General features: G+C 29.3%; 2 protein-coding genes across 2 annotated transcripts; one reads left to right on the top strand and one right to left on the bottom strand.

Annotated features, from left to right (window-relative positions):
• Positions 1-2268: 2268 nt before the first annotated feature.
• On the top strand, positions 2269-19494 carry LOC111612377 (serine/threonine-protein phosphatase 4 catalytic subunit B). Its single transcript, XM_023353583.1, has 7 exons — positions 2269-2430; positions 8398-8550; positions 8785-8958; positions 12723-12849; positions 13419-13608; positions 14949-15027; positions 19361-19494. Exons 1-7 carry the CDS (start codon positions 2281-2283, stop codon positions 19409-19411), a joined length of 924 nt encoding a protein of 307 aa, XP_023209351.1. The 5' UTR covers positions 2269-2280; the 3' UTR covers positions 19412-19494.
• On the bottom strand, positions 19417-23085 carry LOC111612378 (NAD-dependent protein lipoamidase sirtuin-4, mitochondrial-like). Its single transcript, XM_023353584.1, has 3 exons — positions 22180-23085; positions 19644-19822; positions 19417-19555 (listed from the first exon to the last, which is right to left on the bottom strand). Exons 1-2 carry the CDS (start codon positions 22936-22938, stop codon positions 19673-19675), a joined length of 909 nt encoding a protein of 302 aa, XP_023209352.1. The 5' UTR covers positions 22939-23085; the 3' UTR covers positions 19417-19555; positions 19644-19672.
• Positions 23086-23294: the final 209 nt, after the last annotated feature.

Raw genomic sequence — 23294 nt, 5'->3', positions numbered from 1 at the left:
TCGCCCAGAGACCAATTTAAGATCGCCGGTGTCGTATATAGAATGTCATGTACATGTGGAAGCCCAAATTATTACATTGGAGAAACCGGAAGAAGATTGGAGTTGAGAGTAAAGGAACATGAGGCGGCCATTAGACTGAGAAGAACGGAATCAGCATGGTTTTTACATTGTAGAGAATTTAATTGTAATATAAATATAAAAAATACTAAAATATTGTATAAAATAGAAAATAATTTAGAAAGGAAAATTGTAGAACATTTTTGTATTGCCAAACATGTAAATTTGATTAATTTGAATACTGGAATGATTGTTGATGCATGCTGGGAACGGCTGTTGGGTATAAAACGTAACCAACCAATAACATCTTGATGTATCCACTGAGGAGGCCTAGATGGCGAAATGCATATGGATAAATTTAATAAAGTGATGATTGTTTTTTGCCATTTGTTTGTCTTGTTTTGGCTCATAGAATCCTCGAAGTCGGAAATAGAAAGAGTATAATTTTACTTGTTTTTTAACTAAAAATTTTTTATTTTTAGTATATTAACATGTGCAAGAGTCTTGCTCATTTCTTTCTCTGTTGTGTACATTGTCCATAATATCCAAAACAAAGGCCTACAAAAAAATTTGAAGTAATTTCACACTTTACTTAACAAATTTAATGATGATAAACTTATGCTGGTCTTTGATTTTGAGAAAAATTTGATGTTGCGAAAATTCAAAGGTCAGTCAGCATACTATAGTAGACAGTTATATATGTACAATTTTATGGTAGTATGCATAGTACCTATCAAGCAGTTGGGCAAAAGAAAAGAAATGATTTTGCTACATTTAGACCAAGATTGGCCCACCAGTGGCCAAGCGGTCTTCATACCCTGAACACTGGGGGTTCATGCCTTGATCGGACGGACTGGCCATGTGGAGTTTTCCAGGTTTTCTCCATGTCTGTAATGCCTAAATAGGGGCCAGTTTCCTTAAAAAGACCTCCCAGAAGGCATCCCCAAGGCAGATTGCCCAAGTGTTGCATTTCCCGTTGCCATAACCAAACCTTAGACCAAGATCAAAAGGTCAAGAAGTTCTAGCAAAATTGCTTCAGTGATCCATGATGCATTGATGTCTGCAGACCTTACAGGCATGACAAAAATAGTTTCCAATAGCTGTGGAGGCAAATCAAAATCATCATCATGATTGGTGAATGAAACATTTGCAGTAGTGACTAAGGTAACATTGTACTTTTCATGGATTGGGCATTCATTTTTTTCCTTTGGAATGAGTTTTTAATGTTATTGAAAAACGGGTAAAGTAGCACCAGGAAATTCTGGAGAGGTCAAAGTATATATCAGTACAAAATTTAGAATAGTATGTTGACTGGTCCATAAGTGTAATTTGTACGATTGAAGACATTGTGATTAAAGTGGCAAAGGCCCCTTTGAATTTGCACTTCCATATTTCTGTCAGCAAAAGAATGGTTTTGACGAAGGATCAGTGAAAGAATATTCTTGTCTCTTGATAGCCAGCATAAAACATTGACACCTTGCAGAAAATATTTTTCATTGTGGAAGGATGCTGCAATAGATTCAACCAAAGAAACACACTGTCGAGTTGCCTTCAATGCTAAGACGGCATCTGATGTAATGAAGTTATTTGAGAAGCATTACAGAGACAAGTGGGATGAAGATTGTCATTTGAAATACTATGTTGTTTGCAAAGGAAATACTACTGAAGCAGAAATTGCAGACAAATATTGTTAAGATGACACATAACAAAACAAAACACAAGCCAGATATAACCATTCATATTAATTATTTTATAATCTAAAACAATATTGTTGTCAGACTAACATTATACAGTTCGATCCATCATTGTACTGCATTATCATATAGAAAACTAAATGCCAGAACATATTTATAACTTAAATTAGCATTGACTTAGTAGCAAAATATACCATATGCAACCTAGTGCCTTAGTTTTTGTGCACTGTCAGATATGCATATTTCAGAATTTTGCATGATTCTGTATATGTAGCTTTTCAACACACCTGTAACAAGTCCAGTTAAGAAATATTAAATGGAACAGAGCTAGATGTTTTTACCATTTTTCCCAAAAAAGCAAAAATGCAATTTTACATGTTATGTTTTGATCCCAGACATCTCACTTATTCTCAGATTTTTCTGAAAAACATAATAATAGATAAATAGTTTTTAATTAAAATTAAAATTTATGATTTAACAGAAAAAGTATTTTACAATTGAAATAACATTGAAATTACAGAATTTTCAAATGGGAGATTGCAGTGATTTAGATAGACAAATTGAACAACTACAAAGATGTGAGGTGATTGACGAAAGTGAAGTCAAAGCTCTCTGTGCTAAAGCTAGAGAAATATTAATTGAAGAAAGCAATGTTCAACAAGTAGACTCACCAATAACTGTAAATTTTAGTTTTAATTATTATAATTAATTATAATATTTAAGTAAAATTTTTATTGATAATTCAATTCAATTCTTTATTGTATGAACTGTAGTTTGTTACAAGGGGGTATTACATAAAAACTGAAGTTAGTATAATTTAACATATTATGTAAATGTGAAATTAGTAAAATTTTAACAAATTAATTAAATAGCTTAGTACAGGATAACACAAAATAAAATACACAAAAATAATCATTCTTTGAAAAACAGGATAAACTAATTATATCTTTCCAGGATTTAAATCTTGTCAAATACTTTTTTCTATTTGTTTCAAATTTGATACAGTGAAAGAACACATGTTCCCAAGTTTCATAAGTTTGCAAACCACATTTACTACAAATTCTGTCAGAATCTATTATTAGTTTACTGTTATACATCAAAATATAATTTTGATCACATCTCTAGAATTACACATTTTATATGATAATTTATGTCCATAAACAAATAATCTTCACACATATAAGTTGTTTTAAAAATATGATATAATTGAAAATGCTTGTTGAAATGACCATAAAACTTTATGATTAATGGTATGAAAAGCAGATCTAAAATCTACAAAATCAGCATAAAGTTTTCTTCTCTTTTTTTTACAATTTCAATTGCACCAATGCATTTAATACACATATTTGACCCTGGCAAGATCAACCAGGTCGAAAACCTGCTTGCTCCTGACACAAAATATCATATTCAATAATCCAATCTTCTAATCTTTTATTTAATAAGGATGCAAATAGTTTACCGATTGCAGGAACCAAAGATATAGGCTGATAATTTTTTGGGTCATACACATCCCCTTTTTTATATATTGGAATGATCAAAGATTCAATCTATTTTTCCAGGAAAGTATAATTTCTTTTAATAGAGTTAAAAACTTCCAATATTGTAAGAAGAAAATTTTCTGAAAAACACTTCAAATATTCTTTTCTAATAAAATCAATTCCAAGTGAGGTTCCAGATTTAAAACAGTTAATAGTTCCTTTTGGCTTCTCAAGTGTAAATTAGTAAAACTTTCCGATTCTATTGGAAAGACTTTATACACATCTGTTGTCAATTGTTAATCATTAATAAGTAAACAATGTTCTTTAGAGAATTTAGTAGCATAATAATTGAACCATTTTTCCAAAGGAATTCTTGTATTACCCAATGAACTTTTACATTTAAAACTATTAATTATTTGCCAAAATATTTTAGTTATTGGATGTCACCAATCTGCTATTTAAGTTCCAAAAATAACACTTTTTTCTTTTGACATAATAATTTATATTCTTTTAAATAATTTTTATAAGAAACATAACATTCATCCATATTTAATTTTTTCACTTTCTTAAGCAACTTCCATAGATTTTTTTTCTGATAGAGTAACACTTGCTATCATACCATGCATTTGTTGTATGCCTTTTAGAAGTTACAGATTTAACATCACAAATTAAATCTAGAGAGATTGCCACCTTAGCTATAAATTCCATCAGATCATTGGATGCAAGGTTTCCTCCATATTCATCTAATAAAACTTTATCCAATTTAACAGCAAATGAAGATTTAAATTCATTCTTTCATATTGCATGTTTACCAACATATTGTCTATTAGGAACTCCTGATGTTATCAGAGGGATCATTGAAAGAAAAACAGGTGAGTGATCAGAGCCTATTTCTGATAAAACGCATAGATCATTTACAATGTGAGAATATATTTCTTGTGACACTATGATGAGATTAATTACACTGCCTCCCTTAGTTGCATGGTAAGTGAAATCACCTTCTTTATCTCCTGGCAGTAAACCATTTAAACAAACAAGACTGTTATTTTCACAAAAATGATACAGAAGTTTTCCTCTATTATTAACAGTAGAATCCTTCAAAACTCTCAAGGAAATTTGTCTATCACAGGTAAAAAATGACATAATCAGGGTGTCCCATTCTAGCATTAAAATCTATGCATAAAGTCAGCTTAGTTCCGTATAGCAAGTACTTTTCTATAAATAACAAAGTATTCTTGAAATCAATGTCATAGTTATTATCAGATGGAATATAGGACACTATTAACTGAATATTGGTTAACTTGTCAGTATCTAGTTGTAAAATCAGTACAAATTGTGTCTGAAATATCAGTTTAACCTTAGGTACTGTATTTAATCTAATCTCGACAATTTTGCCTCCACTGGGTCTTCCAGGTCTATCATGGCTATTAGATATCTGACGATAAATTTTGTAATCATCAGAGAACATTGATTCAACTACCAAAGGCATCTGTCATGTTTCCACTAGACAGAATATATCCATTTTGTATAACAGATTTCAGAAATTAGGGAAACGGTATTTATGTAAACCTGCAATATTGTAGAAGAGAAATTTCATATTATCATCTTCATCCAAATACAGATCATCATATTGGTCATTCTTGTCTTTTGTTATTATGCTGTTTATCATTATAAATTATGTTCCTAAAAAAGATTATTCTCAATCTTCTGGAAAATTTCACCTTTGTAATTACAAGCAGATATTTTTTCATCTATAATCAGTCTGTTGTATTGCAGTGTGACATTCTTAACTCCTTTTAAACACATTTCCTTTCCATACAGTCTTAGTTTGTTTCTGACAGCTCTGGTATTTGTCAAATAGTCATCATTAATGAATATATTTAGACCTTTTAAATTACTAACATTTTTATAAACTTTTAATTTATTTTCAAAATCAAACAGTTCACAAATAATCAATCATTGTATATTAGGTTTAAATTTTCCAATTCTAAAAGCATGTTTAATATTGACATCTGTAACCTTTAATTTATTGTTGAAAAGTTTTTGAACCTTAACTGAAGAACAATCATTCGATTTATTGTTGTCCTTTATGCCTGAGATTACAATATTATTCCTTCTTTCTTTATCTTCTAAGTTCATTAACTTTTCATGCAGATTATTACAGATTACATTAATTTCTGTGTTTAGTTTGTCACTTGTAACATAGCCATTTTCTCTATCAGTTTCAAGGACAGATAGCCTAGATTCAACATCTATCAATGCTGTATCTATATTCTCAATTCATTCTTGCATTCTGTCTAAACGGTTCAAAAGTGTTTCTGATTTACTATTTGAAGAAGCTTGCAGTTTCAACAAAAGTTGAATTCTTTCCTGAATGTGAATCTCTTTTTCAGTACTTATGTAAGACAAGATCAACTGTTCTGTTGATTCACCTGAGACATTTTCTTCACTTCCAATTCATTTTCTTACATATCATGGTGATCTGTCTTAAGATAGTGGTGAAAACGTTTTCCTTTTCTGAAACAGAAACTCTTTTTCCAGAAGAAAGCAAAAGTGAATCAAATCAAAGAGCAAAAAAAATTCACACCAACAGCCATGACAGTCAGATAGCACCCCCATTTTTATTTATAAGATTTTGGTTAAATCTTGGAATTTTTTAGTAAATTTGAGGTAGCTATATTATTTCTAAAAAAAAAAACTATTATAAAGCTGAAGTGTGTGTTTTTGATAATAGGAATATACAAAAGCAGCATCACAACTTTCGATAAATCAGCAGTTTCAATTTAAAAAGCATCAGCTAACATTTTCAACCATGTTCAATGGCCATCATCAGGTTGTTTGACTGGATTGAATATATTTTAAAAATGTAATAGGAGAAAAAGGAACATTGAATGCAAAGTGAACTTAAACTTAAACAAAGTAGAATATATACAGCTTGTTCCATTTTAAATTTGTGGCATTTAATATTTTGGTTAGGATGGTATTTGTGCTTATTAGAGAGGTTGAGGCAGACGTTTTAAACGTGTAAACGTGTACGTGTGACGTTCGGCGCCGCTTTCCCGTAAGCCTAAAAGTTTGACAATGGTGTTTGGATAGTCGGTGGAATCACGCTCGATATTCCAAACACCATCATCAAACTTTTAGGCTTACGGGAAAGCGGCACCGAACGTCCGTCCTACACGTTTACACGTTTAAAACGTCTGCCTCAACCTCTCTATTATCAATGTTAAGGACCAACTAGAAGAACTTTGCTATATAAGTAAACTCTGTGAAAGTCTGGGTTTCTATCCAATCCCAGAGTGTATAAATTGCTATGGAACCACAAGGACACCCAGCATATACAGTCTCCCCAGTCATGGACCTTAGGTACAACTAAGAGTGTGAATACATAAATGCAATGGCCTGACCTTTGAAAGAGACTTAAAGAACACCAATATATGATAAACAGAGGTCTACCCTCCACTGCATTAGCTATCTTTGCATTGGAAAATTCAATGTATGGTGGGAAGAGGTGAAAATAATTGGACTATTAAGATCTAAAGGAAGCCTTAAACACATGGAGTTAGCAGAAATCTATAAATCTTTGCAACAAAGTAAGTCTGTTAATTATAAGGAGCAGAACACTGTTTCCCAGTCATTGTTTGAAATCTCCTTGTGAATGCAATAGACATGTGTATTTAATTGTTTGTCACTGTTTTATATTAATATTTATGTCAAATTTATGCTATTTGTTTTTTGTTACATGATATAATCAATCATTATGAATGGCTTCATTTAAATTTTTCACTTTTCTTCCAATGTTCCTTCTTTCCAGTATGTTTTTAAAATGTGCTTGATCCAGTCAAACAGCTTTATCATTAAACATGCTGAAAACATTAGTTGAAGCTTATTAAATTGAAACTGCTGATTTATCAATAGTTGTTGTGTGGTTTTTGTATTTAGTTCTGAATCTGTATAGCTGTACAAGAATATTATAAATGTAGTATCTAGAGATCTTTTATTAACAGAATTATCAGTTATCAATTTTACTATGTTTTGATTCAGATATATTGAGTTTCTCTTTCATTATATTGAAAAATGTAGACATTACAGCAAACAATTGCTAAAATAGTTTTTCCCCAATAATCATTTGAAAAATTTTTCTTATAAAACTAATTTTTAGTTTCTGCAAATATTTCTAATTCTGAGATCATAACTTCACTGTTGTTTCTAAAATGTGATATTGACTTACAATCCTGTTCATCTGAATTGCATGTACTGTACAGTACATTGTCATCTAACATGCTTATAGGAGAATCTTACTGATTACTAATATTTGATTGTAAATAATAAATATTTGCTTTTTAAAATTTCTACTTTTATTCTTTATACTTGATTTAGGAATTTATTACATGTATTATTTTATATAAAATAAAAAAAAAGAAATTTATTTTGTCAAAATTGAAATATTTATTTAAGAATTATGAAAGTCTTTGTATAGAAATGAAAAATTCTCATTCTTTTAGTTTTATTATTTTAGTATTGTCTTGCATATATTTCCATAATCTCAATTTGGGAAAATATCTTTCAAATGTGGGACACATTATTACTTTTTCATCTTTCTTTCATTACTAATATAATTAATCCTATCCTGTATTATATATATTGAATGTCATTATTTAAAGTACTTATGTGAGAAGTATCTTAATAACAATGGAAGTAAATTTTATTTCAGTTTCAAATGATGTTGCCAAAATTATCAGGTTACTATTGAATTACATAATTAATTAATTTTGTTTGGCTTTAAAATCAGGTTATGAGTTTCGGAAAGAGTTAATAAAATAAGTGGTTCATTGGTTATAACCTTTTTTTTTTTTATTATAGTTAATTATGAGTTGTTTATATAATTTTTAATTAAAAAGTTCATTATATTGATGATGCTTTTTCTTATAGGAAATGAATTTTTATTACTTTAAATTAATATTACATGTTAAAGTAATACATATTACTAAGCAAATTTAAATATAAGATACTAAAATTTCATCTTAGTATCTTATATTTAAATTGCTTAATAATATGCAGTTTTCCTTTGATTTTAATTGTACATTTTGCTCCTTCAATATCTGTTTTACTTAATCAAATGAAGTAAAATTAAAACATGTGTTAATTTAGAATTTTTTCTAATTTAGGTTTGTGGTGACATACATGGACAATTTTATGATTTAAAAGAACTTTTTAAAGTAGGAGGGGAAGTTCCGGATACTAATTATTTATTTCTCGGTGATTTTGTAGATAGAGGTTTCTATAGTGTTGAAACATTTTTATTGCTTCTTGCTTTAAAGGTAATTATACTATTTGAAAAAAATTATTTATTCTTTCTAGGTTAAGTTCAATGATTATTAAATGCTATTAAAACTATTTTGAAATATTTTAATTTTTATTACTTAATATATTGTTCATGAATTATAAAGTGACCTATTAAGAATTAGAGAGATTTATAAAGTTGTTTGTTCATTGAATGAAATTTATATGAAAATGCAAATAATTTGTTATATATATACATCAAAATTTTACAGGTTAGATATCCCGATCGAATAACATTGATACGAGGAAATCATGAAAGTCGTCAGATTACTCAAGTTTATGGATTTTATGATGAATGTATTAGAAAATATGGTTCTGTTACTGTCTGGAGATATTGCACAGAAATTTTTGATTATCTCAGTTTATCAGCAGTTATTGATGGAAAAGTAAGTTGTCTTTTATCACGATTGTTATAAGAATATCCACTACTTCACAAACCAAAGAACCAGCAATAGAAAATAACTACTCACTTTGAGAAGCAAACATTTTCATCCATTTTTAAAAATGACATCCTCAGGTTAGTGTTCCAAAATTCAAATTGCACATGTTTGAAACATATAAACTTTATGTAAAAGGTTGCTACATACAAACATTCCACCAATCAGTGTATCAACTGCTATCCTCCAATCATCGATGACTACATAAAGTTTATAATGTGTTTCAAACACATGCAATTCGAATTTTAGAACACTAGCCTGAGAATGTTGTTTTTAAAAACAGACGAAAATATTTGCTTCTCAAAATGAATAGTTTTATTCTATTGCTGGTTCTTTGGTTTGTGAAGTAGTGGATTTCAGATTAATATTAACCAGTATGGGGGTGTTATTTCTATGTTATAAGAATATACCAATAATGATTTCACCAATAAGTTTATTAGCTAAAAAAATATTATCAGTTGATAATTTTCATCAATATGTCATATTTTTAAAAATATTTCATAATTTATAGTTTTTGATATATTATTATATTAGTGTCTTCTATTTGTTAATAGATCTAGAAACGGTTACAGCTGTATCAGAAAAAAGTTTTTGATTTATTATTTCAAATACAACAATGGTTAATAGTTTTGCTGCTTGCCACCTTAAAATTTTAAAATGTATTCTTACACTTTTATGAAAATTTTATTAGTCTTTTTTATTTAAAGGGTAGAATTGTCTCATTTTCTTGCACATATTGTAGCCTAAATTTAGATAGAGTTAAGCAGTTAAAAAATTTATCTATGTCAATTCATTTATATAAAAAAATTATATCTAGATTAGGGATTTACAACAGAAACTAATAATAAATGATGTTTTTAGCCCATGATTTTAATTTAGATAGAGTTAGATAGCTTAATAGATAGGATTTAACAATTTGGAGGGCTTATCACACCAAGGTGAACAGAAAAAAAGAGCAGATCTTTTACAAAAAAGTTAGTCTTTAATAATCACCTTCAAATTTAGGTAAGGATGCATTTTGGTTACAAGGACACCTCAGCTCACAAACACATAGCACCAACATATAATTATAACACTAATAGTTTACCAATACAAAGAAATTTTTGATATATACAGTGCACTGTATTTACAATTTTTAATACAATCCATATACTAAACAACTAAAACTATCGAGCATAAAATTTATTTATATAATAATGTGATATATCACATTATTAACGATGTGAGCATGCGTTGGCTGTTATAACACCAGGTCATACAGAGCCTGCCATGTTCTCAAGAGTTGTTTTTCACCTTTAAAATTGATTGAAAGGGCTTGGCATTCAGCTTTAAAAATTTCTAATGCCTCCAAATTCCTAAATTGGTGTATATGATGAGTTTGCCAGATCATGGTCACTTGTTGTAATTCGGGTGTAATGCCATTTTCACTGGCATATATAGCTAATTCTTTCTCATTCCTTAGTATGCTGAATACATTTGGCTTATGTCTGTAGGCCATATATATTCAGCAAGCAGACATTGAAAGAGCACCAGGAGTGTATAAAATTCTGCTCAAAGATGACATATTCAATAGAGACCTTGTATATATTGGATCTACTAGAAGATCACCCAAACAGTACCTCCATGAGCATAAAATCGATATTGAAAAGAAGAAAAGCAATTGTTTCAAGTAGAAAAACTTTATGTTTCTAGTTACAGTTGAAGTCATGCAGTTTCAGAGGAGGTTTACTAGTTATCATGAATAGCAGTTGCCTGTATAGCTGGAAAGTGCAAGGTGTGATCATAGCTTAAAAGTGAGTTTGAAGCATATACCAGTAATCCTCCACACACTAATATGATGATGATTGTTCATTCCCAAATAGAACTGGGATGTGTGTCTAAAGACAATATGCTACCAGTCCATAGTATATGTTACAGCACTACTGAAAACAAAGCAATTGGTCTATGTACTGTACAGTACATACTGATCTGAGACATAACTGTATGCCAAGTTTTGCAGTAATTGGACAGTTCTATTTGAATAGTTAACTTTTTGTCAGTGTATTTTTAAAACTGGAAATTTGAATCTCTTAACCATATCTCTCCTAATATTCTTTTGTTACTCCGATGAAAATTTGATTTTTTAGGCATTTTCAAATGACTAAATTAAGATTGCCAAAACAAATAGGTTTAAAATGAGAAACTTTATTATTATTATGCTCATAATTAAAGAATTTACTCCTATGCTTGCTTTTTAAATCCTCATACATTGAATTCATCTACAGTAGTTTGAAATAATTCTCTAAAATAATTATTTTGTCTTTCAAAGAATTTTGATTTATTTGTGAAGCTCTTTTAGCAGAATAATAGCATCATTGTGGTTATGTACATACTATATATTAAAAGTTTAAAGCAGCACTTTTTCAAAACAAATTATGCAAAATTTATTAAATTTTAATAATAATATTTCAAATGGAAACTCAACAATTATACACTAAAACAAAATGCCATATACGTAGTACAATCCAAAAGTTCAGGGACTTGGCTTAAAATTCCTTACCTTAAACAGTTTATATTGCCGATGCATAACCACCTTGGGCAACAATACACTTTTGCCAGTGTTTGTATAACTTCTGGAAGCACTGCTGGAAGCCATTTTTTGAAACCTGCGATGCTGCTCTCACCTCATCTGATGACACAAAATGGTGTCCCTGCAAATGCTTTTTCATTGATGGAAACAAATAAAAATCACCGAGACTAAGTCTGGTGAATAGGCGGGATGTGGAAGCACATTAATTTGACGAGAAACTGTGTGACCGTTTGGGGCCGATGTGCAGGTGCGTTGTCATGCAGAAGGTACCAGTCTCCACTTTGCCAGATCTGTGGCCATTTACAACGAATGGATTCCCTCAAACGACATAAAATATCTAGATAGTGCTCCTTGTTTACTGCTCTGCCTTTGGGAATAAATTCTGAATGAACAATTCCTTGAGAATCAAAAAACACCTCCATCATGACTTTTCTTTTGCTCGGTGCATGTTAAGATCTTCCGTTAAAATATGCTGGCAACTAGTCTTTGATAAGTGAGTAGCTGCAGCGATTTTTTTTCAAGGGTTTGGCGACGATCTTTGCAAACACACTGAGAGACCAACTCAACATTTTCCTCGTTCCATGAAGTCGAAGGTCGGCCAGAGTGTTCATCGTCTGCGATAGATTCTCGGCCCTCTTTAAAATGCTGATGCCCTTTGTACACCTTTGATTTCGCCATGATAAAATCACTGTACACCTTTCTTAGCAATTTTAAAGTCTCCGTAGGTGTTTCATTTAAACACTGACAAAATTTAATGTTGCAGCACTGTTCTTGAAACTCCATTTTTATTACGTTGCAAAACAAAGGTAACTATCTCCAAAAGAAAACAACAGGGCTTGCAGTTTAATTAATTACATGACATGAGCGAAACCAACCTGAACACGTAGGAAAGGTTTGATAGAATCAATTTCATACACTGTAACTTCAAATACATGCTTTTGTTGTCATATATTACTGCAGTCCCCGAACTTTTGATCGTATCATGTATTATTGTCTTTCTCAGCAATAATTTTTTTCTAAAATTTACAATGGATGAAATGACAATTGTTGCTTATAAACATTGAATAAGATATTAAATAAAACTTGTTATGAATTTTTATTTATTGAATAAAATCATAGCTAAAGTAAAATTTATTTTTAATAGATATTTTGTGTACATGGTGGTTTGTCCCCTTCTATTCAAACATTAGATCAAATTCGAACTATTGATCGCAAACAGGAAGTACCACATGATGGACCTATGTGTGATTTATTATGGTCAGATCCAGAAGGTATGTTTTTGAATTTGTTTTAGAAATCTTTGATATGCCAACAAATTTTCATTCCAGTACTTGCATAAATAGATAACAAAGTGGTTAACTGAAATTTTTATAAATACATGAATTGAAGAACATTAATTAATTGTAGAACATAAATATTTAATAAATGTTTTTTTAAAATTATATTAACTATCTTCTACTGGTAGCTTATGATCATTATCTTTAGAGATTTTTATTGATATATGATAACATTGACAGTCTTAAATTCAGAAATTATTAAACTATGATTAAATATTAAATAATTAATTGGACAAACATATTAACTTAAATAAGCTTAAATGCACTTCAGTATTTAATATGAAGATGAAAAGAATCATTTCTTCTGAATTTTGTCTCAGGTTTATTTGTCTGATACTTATAGTTATTTTATTCTTTCAATAGAATTATAACTATAAACATTTTTGTTTGTTTTTAATTATATAATTATCTAATAAGATAAAACATTAGAAATATAAAACCAAATTTAAGCAAATATTTAAATAGGTCTAACTTTAATTTGAATTTTGTTTTTATTACTTCAGATACTCAAGGATGGGGTGTAAGTCCAAGAGGAGCTGGTTACTTATTTGGTAGTGATGTAGTGAATCAGTTTAATGCTGCCAATGATATTAATATGATATGTCGTGCTCATCAATTAGTTATGGAAGGTTATAAGTGGCATTTCAATGAAACTGTATTAACAGTTTGGTCAGCACCTAATTATTGCTACAGGTATGATTACAATTAAACTTAATGAAAAAAATGTATAGAATTGTAATATATGTTTCTCAATGCATATGAATTATTATTCATATTTTCATATTTATATATGTAGAACATAAATATTTAATAAATGTTTACTTTTTAGTGATGCCACGAATAGTGATTTTACTGAATACCGAATATTCGGCTATGCTCTGGGCTAAAGCGCCAAATATTCGGTGGCTGAATGTTTAGCAAAATGTGTGTACATTTTGCGGGTGACAGGTTACAACCTGTCTCACTGCGGTGGGTGCGGTAGTGACACCATGGGCGCATTTGTTTTATTTGCGAGTAGATTGTGTCATGACATGCGTTATTTGTTCATTGTTACATCAAATTGTGTTACTAATAGTCTTATTACTAAAAAATATCACTGTTTGTATCACTTTATATGAAAACTGTTCACCTACATCGGATGGCAGATCTTTACAAGTGATGGTCAGCAAACGCAAAACAGTATCCAAGCCTGACAGAATTCGCTAAGATTTATCTATCGTCTCCCAGCAGTAGTGTATATAGCAAGAGGCTATTTTCAGAAGCAGGTATAGTTTATGAGGAAAAGCGCAATCGTTTGCTATCAGCAAATGCTGGAAAAATTGTTTTCATTCATCACAACTTACCACTGATAGATTTTAAGTATTTAATGTAATAATTTGATTAAAATAAATACGTTTTTGAGTAATATGTGCATTTTTTTTTTTTTTTTCATGAATTGTTATTCGGTATTCGGCCGAACAGTATGCAACATTCAGCCAAATACCGAATATTCGTGGCATCTCTAATATTTATAACTTGTAAATATCAGATCTCAAGTAAAACTATGCATTGTTTACAAGTATTTAAAGAAAACTTTAATGATAAATTTTTAGCAGTTAATTGTGAAATTCAGTTATTTTAACATGACTATAAACATGCAGCCATTGTAAAATCCTTAATTTGTATGTTGAAATTTTAAGCACATTTTAATTTATATTTAGAACTATTTAAAATGAATAAATAAAAATAACAGATAAAAACAATTTCCTAATAATTTTTATTAAAAAAATACATTAAGCCAAATATTTTAGATACTATTTCAGTGTGTCTTATTTATTCTTTAATTATGAACCAGTTAAGTTTTTTGAAATTTTTTTTCCTTTTGTGTATCACTTTATTATGGTATATCAGTAAACTAATAAAAATTAAATTGTTGATAGTAAGAACTTAAAAAAACTTATTAACTAAAATAAAATTTTGTCCAAAAATATTTAATTTGGAAATAATTAATAATACTTTTATACTAAATTGTAAACAATATAAATCATTAATAGATGTGGTAATGTTGCTGCTATTCTGGAATTGGATGAACATCTCCAGAAGAAATTTACTATATTTGAAGCTGCCCCACAGGTATATGCATTTCTATATATATTAAAAGTAGAAATCATTCTATACTTATTCTGTAATTTTTATATAAAAAAATTATAAAAGTCTTACTGATCAAAGGATAAACTTTTAATTTAATTAATTTTTAATATGACGATTTTAGTCTCTGTAATCCAAAAATATTCTTGGTAGACAAATCTCACAGCAATCTTATTGGCAAATTAAATTTATTTTGTAAAGACTACATCAAATGCATTTCGGGCTGGTCTAATATTTTCCAGTCCCTCTTCAGTGCTAAAATAATAACAAAGAACGTAAAATGTTTAACTAAAACACGACATAGATGTATATCTACACCAAAATTATAAATTTTGGAGAAAAACTTACAATAACCGCTGGTGGTAATTACAATGATATTTCCATGGGTAGGGGTGGTAAACTTTGTACACATTTGTAAGAATCCTAAAATTACAATTATCTTTTTTTGTACAAAACAATATAAGGCTAATACAAATAATATCTTAAACAATACTTATACTTACAAGTTTAAAAAACTTTTCCACACACGTGTATAATAAACATACTAAAACCAACCAATTATTAAAAAATTCTTTGACAAACAATTGTATAGATAATTCCAAAGCACTACAAATTTTTAACATCATTAGCATCAGTATACCATCAACACTTCACAACAGTAATCAAGTGATGACGTCTTAATACATAACCATTTATTTTATTCTAGCGCCATCTATCAGATTATACCAGCTATAATTTATTTCCATCCCTTTCGACTGATTTATTAAATTATTATTATTTTGTTTTCTAATTTCTATATGTTCTTTGAATTTTCTTTTATAAATATCTTTTTCAATATGTAAAATTTTTACATTGTTTCTATTAATATTACAATTATTACTATTGATGTGGTTAAACCACGGAGAATTATTATACTTAAGCCGAATGGCTGCTTCGTGTTCTTTAACTCTAGTTTCTAGTACACGCCTGGATGGCGCTAGAATAAAATAAATGGTTATGTATTAAGACGTCATCACTTGATTACTGTTGTGAAGTGTTGATTGTATACTGATGCTAATGATGTTAAAAATTTGTAGTGCTTTGGAATTATCTATACAATTGTTTGTCAAAGAATTTTTTAATAATTGGTTGGTTTTAGTATGTTTATTATACACGTGTGTGGAAAAGTTTCTTAAACTTGTAAGTATAAGTATTGTTTAAGATATTACTTGTATTAGCCTTATATTGTTTTGTACAAAAAAAGATAATTGTAATTTTAGGATTCCTACAAATGTGTGCAAAGTTTACCACCCCTACCCATGGAAATATCATTGTAATTACCACCAGCGGTTATTGTAAGTTTTTCTCCAAAATTTATAATTTTGGTGTAGATATACATCTATGTCGTGTTTTAGTTAAACATTTTACGTTCTTTGTTATTATTTTAGCACTGAAGAGGGACTGGAAAATATTAGACCAGCCCGAAATGCATTTGATGTAGTCTTTACAAAATAAATTTAATTTGCCAATAAGATTGCTGTGAGATTTGTCTACCAAGAATATTTTTGGATTACAGAGACTAAAATCGTCATATTAACTAATATACAGCAAACCATTTATATATATATATATATTTTTTTTAATTAATTTTCATAAGTTATCTATAAGTATGCTATTTGTAAGGTAATATATTGTACTAAAATGAGTTCATTATGTTTAAATTTCCAACAGATATGCTTAATATATAATGATTGCATGCATACACCTTGCACATATAAAGGGGGAAAAATACTTCTAGGAAACCAGTAAAAATTATACTGTAGATAAAAACAATTTAATTATTATTCTTTGAAATATACATTTCAATATATTTGAAACATTAATTCTTTCTGAAGAAATTTTTGACACTTGTTTTGTACAAATACAAACCAATTTGAAGTTAAATTTTTTAAGGACTAGAATGCTTTCATGATCACCATCACATTTGCTGTGCACATAAAAGAAAGATTTCATTTTGATATGTGAAGTAGTGAGGAATGTTGATCACAATTTCAAGTTCTCCATATTCTTCTCTACCTTCTGTCTTCACTATCTATCTGTACATTCTCAGATGCCAAGAAGCTTTTGCATAACTCTGTATAAGAATATACATACATCTCAATCTCATAGAAAACCAAAATGATAGAAGTATGTTTAACCTATGAGCAAATACCAGTATGATAAAAGTAAGATAATTTCAAACAGTGTAGTAAAGGCTGTAGATGATGGTTTGATTTTTCAGTATGCAGTAGGCATACCAGGCACACATGAGCAATGTCAATTTTTTTGAAATTATTCAAGATTGTTATTAATTACCTGAGCTAGTAAATTATCATTTCAAATTTTAAAAACTATCAATGTGAGAAAATGTCACTCAGAAATATGATTTTTCAATGATAGGTGCAATAAAGTAATAATTTGAGGACTGATGAAGCTAGTGGGAAAATTATGATTTGTATGTGGGACTAATTCTAGACCAAATAAATATGACAATATATTTGAAGAAAATGAAAGTAATGGTGACAATGCAACAAGGTTCCATTATATATAGTCTACTTAAGAGAATATTGGATAAGGGAGCATTTCATTGGTTAGTTTTCTTATACAGTGGACAGTCAAAAGATTTCTTACAGAATCATAATGAACATATTTTATTGGACACACAGGAGAAGCAATTACATATTAACCCCTAGGTGATCTTGGTAAAGAAACATGACACAACAATACCAAAGTCACTCTCAAGTATATTCAACTGTGTTTCATATTACATATTTAGAACCTTGATTAAATCTGATACATACTTAATGTTATTTTAATTGTGAATTAATTTCTAATTAAAATTTATGTAAGTTGTAATGAATATATAAATATTGTTTTACATGCCTTGTTAAATAAGTGTTATTGGCCAATTAACAAATATATTGGAACTGTTCATAATTGACACGGACATGCAAAAAACACCTTACACCCTTACTCTAGCAACTTTTGTAATTTCTAACCTATTTTTTTTTTTGGCATGTCAGTGTCAATTAGTGACAAATTGTGAAAATAGTGGAATATTGTTATAAATTCATTTAGTTAATTGATTGACAAATATTCTTTACCAACCATATCTTTATCAGAATTAGCAAGTTCCAAAACATAATTTAAGCAAAGTTTCTATATTGTAATTTTGATCATAATAAAATATAATTCAGTTATCATTTTTTGCCTGTCTATTCATGTTATCAATCTTGAGACTGATGGTGATTGTGCAGTTGCTAACATGCATTAACTGGAGCTTTAAACATTTATTTTTATTTGCAATGCAATAATTTAAATTATTGGCATTTCTTGCTTTGGTTACCTACTGGATGAGATATTGATTAATAGTGTGAGAATCTGGAGTTGAGAGATTATTTTTAACAAATTTTGCTAACATTTCTATTGAAATAATCTAATAAATATTTTATCTATCTTTTAAAATTAAGTAAAATTGAAAAAGGAACTTCCTTTTCCTACATCATTGATAATTAAATTTAGTCCCTCCTAAATTACCGGTAGAATTTATTTATACCTTTCCACTTGAAAGGATTAATTTGCGAGTTAGGTCGGGGAATAGTTTTATCCTAACTGGTGTCAGAAATCTTGATGATAAAAGTTGAAATATTTGTGTATTCTCGACTTTCGGCAATTGATTAAGGCTCTCAGACAGTGAGGTGGGGTGAGTCGACCAGAACCATCAGTTCTCACAGTAGTCATAAATTTTCAAGTATAATACTAACATTTTTTTTAATTGTTTGAACATGCCAATCTAATTTCAGTGAAAATTCTGGTTTTATTGGCATGAATTGTAAAGTGATTAATATAGTAGAATCTGTTTATTTGTAATTGTTTTCAAGAAGAGTCAGGAAACTTAACTTATTCAGTTTCTTAATTAAGAGTATTTAGTTTTAATCATGCCACTATTTACCTAAATCTAAATAATATTTTAATTGAAATAAATGAAATTTAATACATAAATCATATAACAATATAATAAATTTTTTACTGCAAGATATATTGTCTTATGATATCTTGCAGTGAAAAACTCAGTTGCAATATTTCAGGTTATTTGCAGTTGTTTCCAATTGAACAATTATTTAAAAGTTTATATTCCTTGAACACTTCCTTCTTTGTATTAACAGTTCAACTAAAAAAAAAATGGATCAGAGTTTATTTTCTAACAATATTCAAGTAATAAAATTTTGTATAAAGTAATATTGTATATATTATATAAAAAAATATTATTTACAATATATTAAATTATTTTTTAATATAGGAAAATAGAGGCATACCAACTAAAAAACCTCAACCTGATTATTTCCTGTAATATTTTCCTATGCAAGTTCATCACGGATGACAGGAAGATATCGGAAGAAAGAAAAAATTTCATATCTTGTCAAATTTATCTACTCATTTTACTATTTTAAATGAAATATGTTTGCTTGGCATTCAATAGTTAAGTTTAATGTACCTGTAAATAGAAGTTTGTTTAAATACTGTAAATTATTATTTTATAGAAGTATTTTGTAATTAAAAATATATCATTATTAATTTTTTACGGATAATAAAATGAAATAATTGTCTTTAGTCAGATTTTAATTCTTGAAAGAATATCGGTACAACGATTATTTAATTTCAAGAGTGCAATGTTATCGGCACGAGTCGGTCCAATATTTACAATCGCAACCGGTTTCTTCTGTTCGTTTGCCGCAAGAAGGAACCGATAAGCAGAATAAACCTGTAAAAAAATTTTTTTATTTAACATATGTGTTCATTTAAACTTTTAAAAAGATTTTGTAACCTGAGCAGATCGATTAACAAGTACAAAAACAAACGTTTTCGAACCCCTTCTGGGCTCTTCATCAGGTTCCTACAGTTTTAGCTCGTAAAAAAATTTTTTTATTTTGNTTACTAAAATTGTAAATTAAAATTTTTTACTATTTAATAAAATTAACATATTGCTATACAGTATAATATATACAAAATATTTTTTAGTGTTTTGATGATTTTTGTGATGTGATTCATACGCAATTAATATTAGAAAAATGTACAATTGTTAATAGAAACTATTTATTAAATAAATGCAGTTTTTATATCCCAGTTATTAGACTAATTCATTGAATTTTTTTTTTACATGCACATCCCCACAATTACTAAAATTGGAAAAAATCACAATAGAAATATTTGTGTGTCAAATGAAAAATATTAACATTTAAAATTATCCAATTTCAACTACTTGTATTGAAGGATTCATAATATTAACTATTAAACAAATGACAAAAGTTGAAAAGGTCATCTCCCAAGAAAAACTTTAAAATGAATATGCATTTTTCTTTAAGATATATCATGTGAAACTGTAACAAAACAGACTTCTGAAAGCTGGAATCGGGTGGATTCCAAAAATATAAGTTGATACAATTTACATGTTTTGCTGGAAGTTGGAGAGGTTCAGTGGCCTGAAGACATGTGAAACAGTATTGAAGTGATTGGACTATTTAAACACTAGGGAAAAATTAATAATAAAGAAAATATACAAAATGTAGTCATTCAAAAATTGCATTCTAACTGTTTAATTACCATACATACCCCATGTACAATTGTTATAAATTTTAAGAATAGAAGAATTGTAACTTGTACGGAAACTTCTTACTAAACACTTGAGTTATGCTCTATGACAAAAATTGGTACATGCATTGTAACAGGCATCTCAACATATGCCTGGAAACATCATTCAGCTCAAATGTGCAGGCAATAAAAATTTACATGCATCTTGCACTCAAAATGAGTCTACTGTCAGAACATTCCTCAGACACTATGGAGGAAACTGGTTCCATCATGCTTAGATACAGCAATGGTAGACAACCAATAACTATTGCCAAGGAAGACTGAATCTTGTGTTGCTTTGTTATGAAGTACTGATCTGGAATATTTATGGAGGCAGCAGAATTGAGATTGAAATTTGTGTCTGTTCCACAACAAACTAGCAACAGCTCATACAAGAGTAAATGAAATCCAATGTTAATATCAATTCAGTGTAGAACAGTTTGCATGGGTCAGTGACCATCTGTCCTTTGATAGAAATTCAATTCCCAGTCTTATGACAAAATATTGGATGAAGTTATCAAACTGCCTGCTGAAGAACTTGCCAAAAACTGTGTGAAGCAAGTTGAGTACTCTGGCATTGGTAATTTGATTCTGTATAATGGGTTGTCAATGCACAATCCTACTAGGCAATTTTGCATCAGCATTTCCTGCCTTCTGTGGCCTGCATACATCTTCAAAAAATGGGGTCTTCCAACAAGATCTTGTCAAGCTGCATCCTGCACACTCCATTTCTGCTTGGGGTCCCAAATTCACCTGATCTGAACCTAATCAAGAACCTATGAAGTATTGTCAAAATAAAAGTGTAGAAACAAATCCAAATAAAAAATCAGCTGAAGATGTAAAATGGTATTTCAGAAAGAATGGGCTAAGACTTTTATCATGCCTATATCACATCAATGTCTAGACAAGTTGCTGACATGTAAACTGCGATAGGAGGGCCCATAAAGTAGTGATTATACATGTGTGTAAGGTATAAATAAATTTACTTCCTCTGCTTTTTTTGTGCATAATATTGTTTCCAAGCATACATCAAGATGTTTGTTGTAGAGCACAGCTCAAGGGAAATACTTCATAATTCGTATTGAAATTATTTTTAAATACAAAAATTTCATGAATATACAAACAAATTTATTAAACAATTGTTTTTTCTTACTATTTATGACAACTGCATATGGAGTGCACATACATTTACTGCCACAAATAAGTACACTACTAAAATTTGAATTATTATTTTCTTAAGCTGTCATTATACTTAAAAACATTTTTATATATTTTTATTTTGACATCATAAAGCATATACTTCACAAATTTTTCTTCTTAAATTTATTTTTCAGCATACCAGAAATTATTCTTAGTCTACCAACCGACAAACAACCCATCTGATAAATCAATCAATCTTTTGTGGATCATTAATGACAAGGTTGGAAAACTCTGGCCAAAATTATTCAAAACACAGATCTATTTTGCATTTAAAACACATATTATACTTACTTGTAATGATGAACCAAGCACCAGAAGAGCTTTTGATTCTTCTAGTTTACTCATTGCATATTTAACTCTATCCATCGGAACATTTTCACCAAAGAAAACTATATTCGGTTTTAAAATTCCACCACATCTATTACAATTTGGAACTTGGAAATCGCTTACGAGTCGACTATCTAATTCCACGTCGCCATCCGGTCTTACTTCCACGGTCTCAAAACTCAGAACATTATTTAAAGAACTCAAAACATCCTGAAAGGTAAACCTAGAAAAACTATGTCCACAATTTGTACACTTCACTTGATGGGATGTTCCATGTAATTCGATTACGTGCTCCGAGCCGGCTTTATGATGTAACCTGTCCACGTTCTGTGTTATTATCCAATGTATACTCCCATTCTTTTTCCATTTAGTAAGAACGAAATGAGTAGTATTTGGTTGAAAGGATGAAAATCTTGGCCAACCGACATAATTTCTTGCCCAATAACGTTTTCTAACAGCTTCACTACTCATAAAATCTTTGTAGATAACCGGTCTGCTTGTACTTCTAGAATATAAACCAGTATTTTCGGATCTGTAGTCGGGTATTCCACTTTCTGTAGATATTCCCGCACCAGTCAAAACTAAAATCGGTTTGTGTACGTCTAAAAATTCTTGCAACCGATCGACATCGTGTTCTGTAACAGGTGAATGGCGTGGGACAAACTGTAAAGTCTGATGAGAACATAATCTATTCATAGGCGAGAATTTAACTCGGAATATCATATTCGTTAAATTTTTAATGTAAATACTTCAATATTATTTAGTGATAAAAGTATACATTCTTACATAAAACTATTTGTTATCGTTAATTCAGCTGATCGTCTCGTTTCGTCGCTGGGCAAAAGTTACAGCTGATCGCAGCCATATTGATATAAAGCGCCCTCTGCATTTTAATTACTGTACACTTAAAAACTTTTCGTAACAGTATAACAAAATATAATTCAAAAAATAAAATTTTTACACGTATATGTTTTAAAAAATAATTTAATTTTTATTAAATATTATTTTATTTTTGACACACTAGATTTTATTTTTCTTTTTTACATACTCCGCTCCATGGGTACTAAGAGGGTCGTTTT

This window comes from Centruroides sculpturatus, unplaced genomic scaffold (genome assembly GCF_000671375.1).
Source record: "Centruroides sculpturatus isolate CEXI.00-Female unplaced genomic scaffold, Cexi_2.0 scaffold1577, whole genome shotgun sequence".
Lineage (NCBI taxonomy): Eukaryota > Metazoa > Arthropoda > Arachnida > Scorpiones > Buthidae > Centruroides > Centruroides sculpturatus.
The sequence above is the reverse complement of the archived record's forward strand: the minus strand, read 5'-3'. Positions and strand labels throughout refer to the sequence as shown.

What these genes read in the sequence shown, in the direction of transcription:
- LOC111612377 (XM_023353583.1), top strand. Translation starts at nt 2,281, where the DNA reads ATGGGAGATTGCAGTGATTTAGATAGACAAATTGAACAACTACAAAGA. An exon ending in CAGCAGTTATTGATGGAAAA is followed by an intron (nt 8,959 to 12,722) that starts GTAAGTTGTCTT and finishes TATTTTTAATAG; the next exon opens with ATATTTTGTGTACATGGTGG. An exon ending in GCACCTAATTATTGCTACAG is followed by an intron (nt 13,609 to 14,948) that starts GTATGATTACAA and finishes AATCATTAATAG; the next exon opens with ATGTGGTAATGTTGCTGCTA.
- LOC111612378 (XM_023353584.1), bottom strand. Translation starts at nt 22,938, where the DNA reads ATGATATTCCGAGTTAAATTCTCGCCTATGAATAGATTATGTTCTCAT. An exon ending in TGCTTGGTTCATCATTACAA is followed by an intron (nt 19,823 to 22,179) that starts GTAAGTATAATA and finishes ATTTTTTTACAG; the next exon opens with GTTTATTCTGCTTATCGGTT.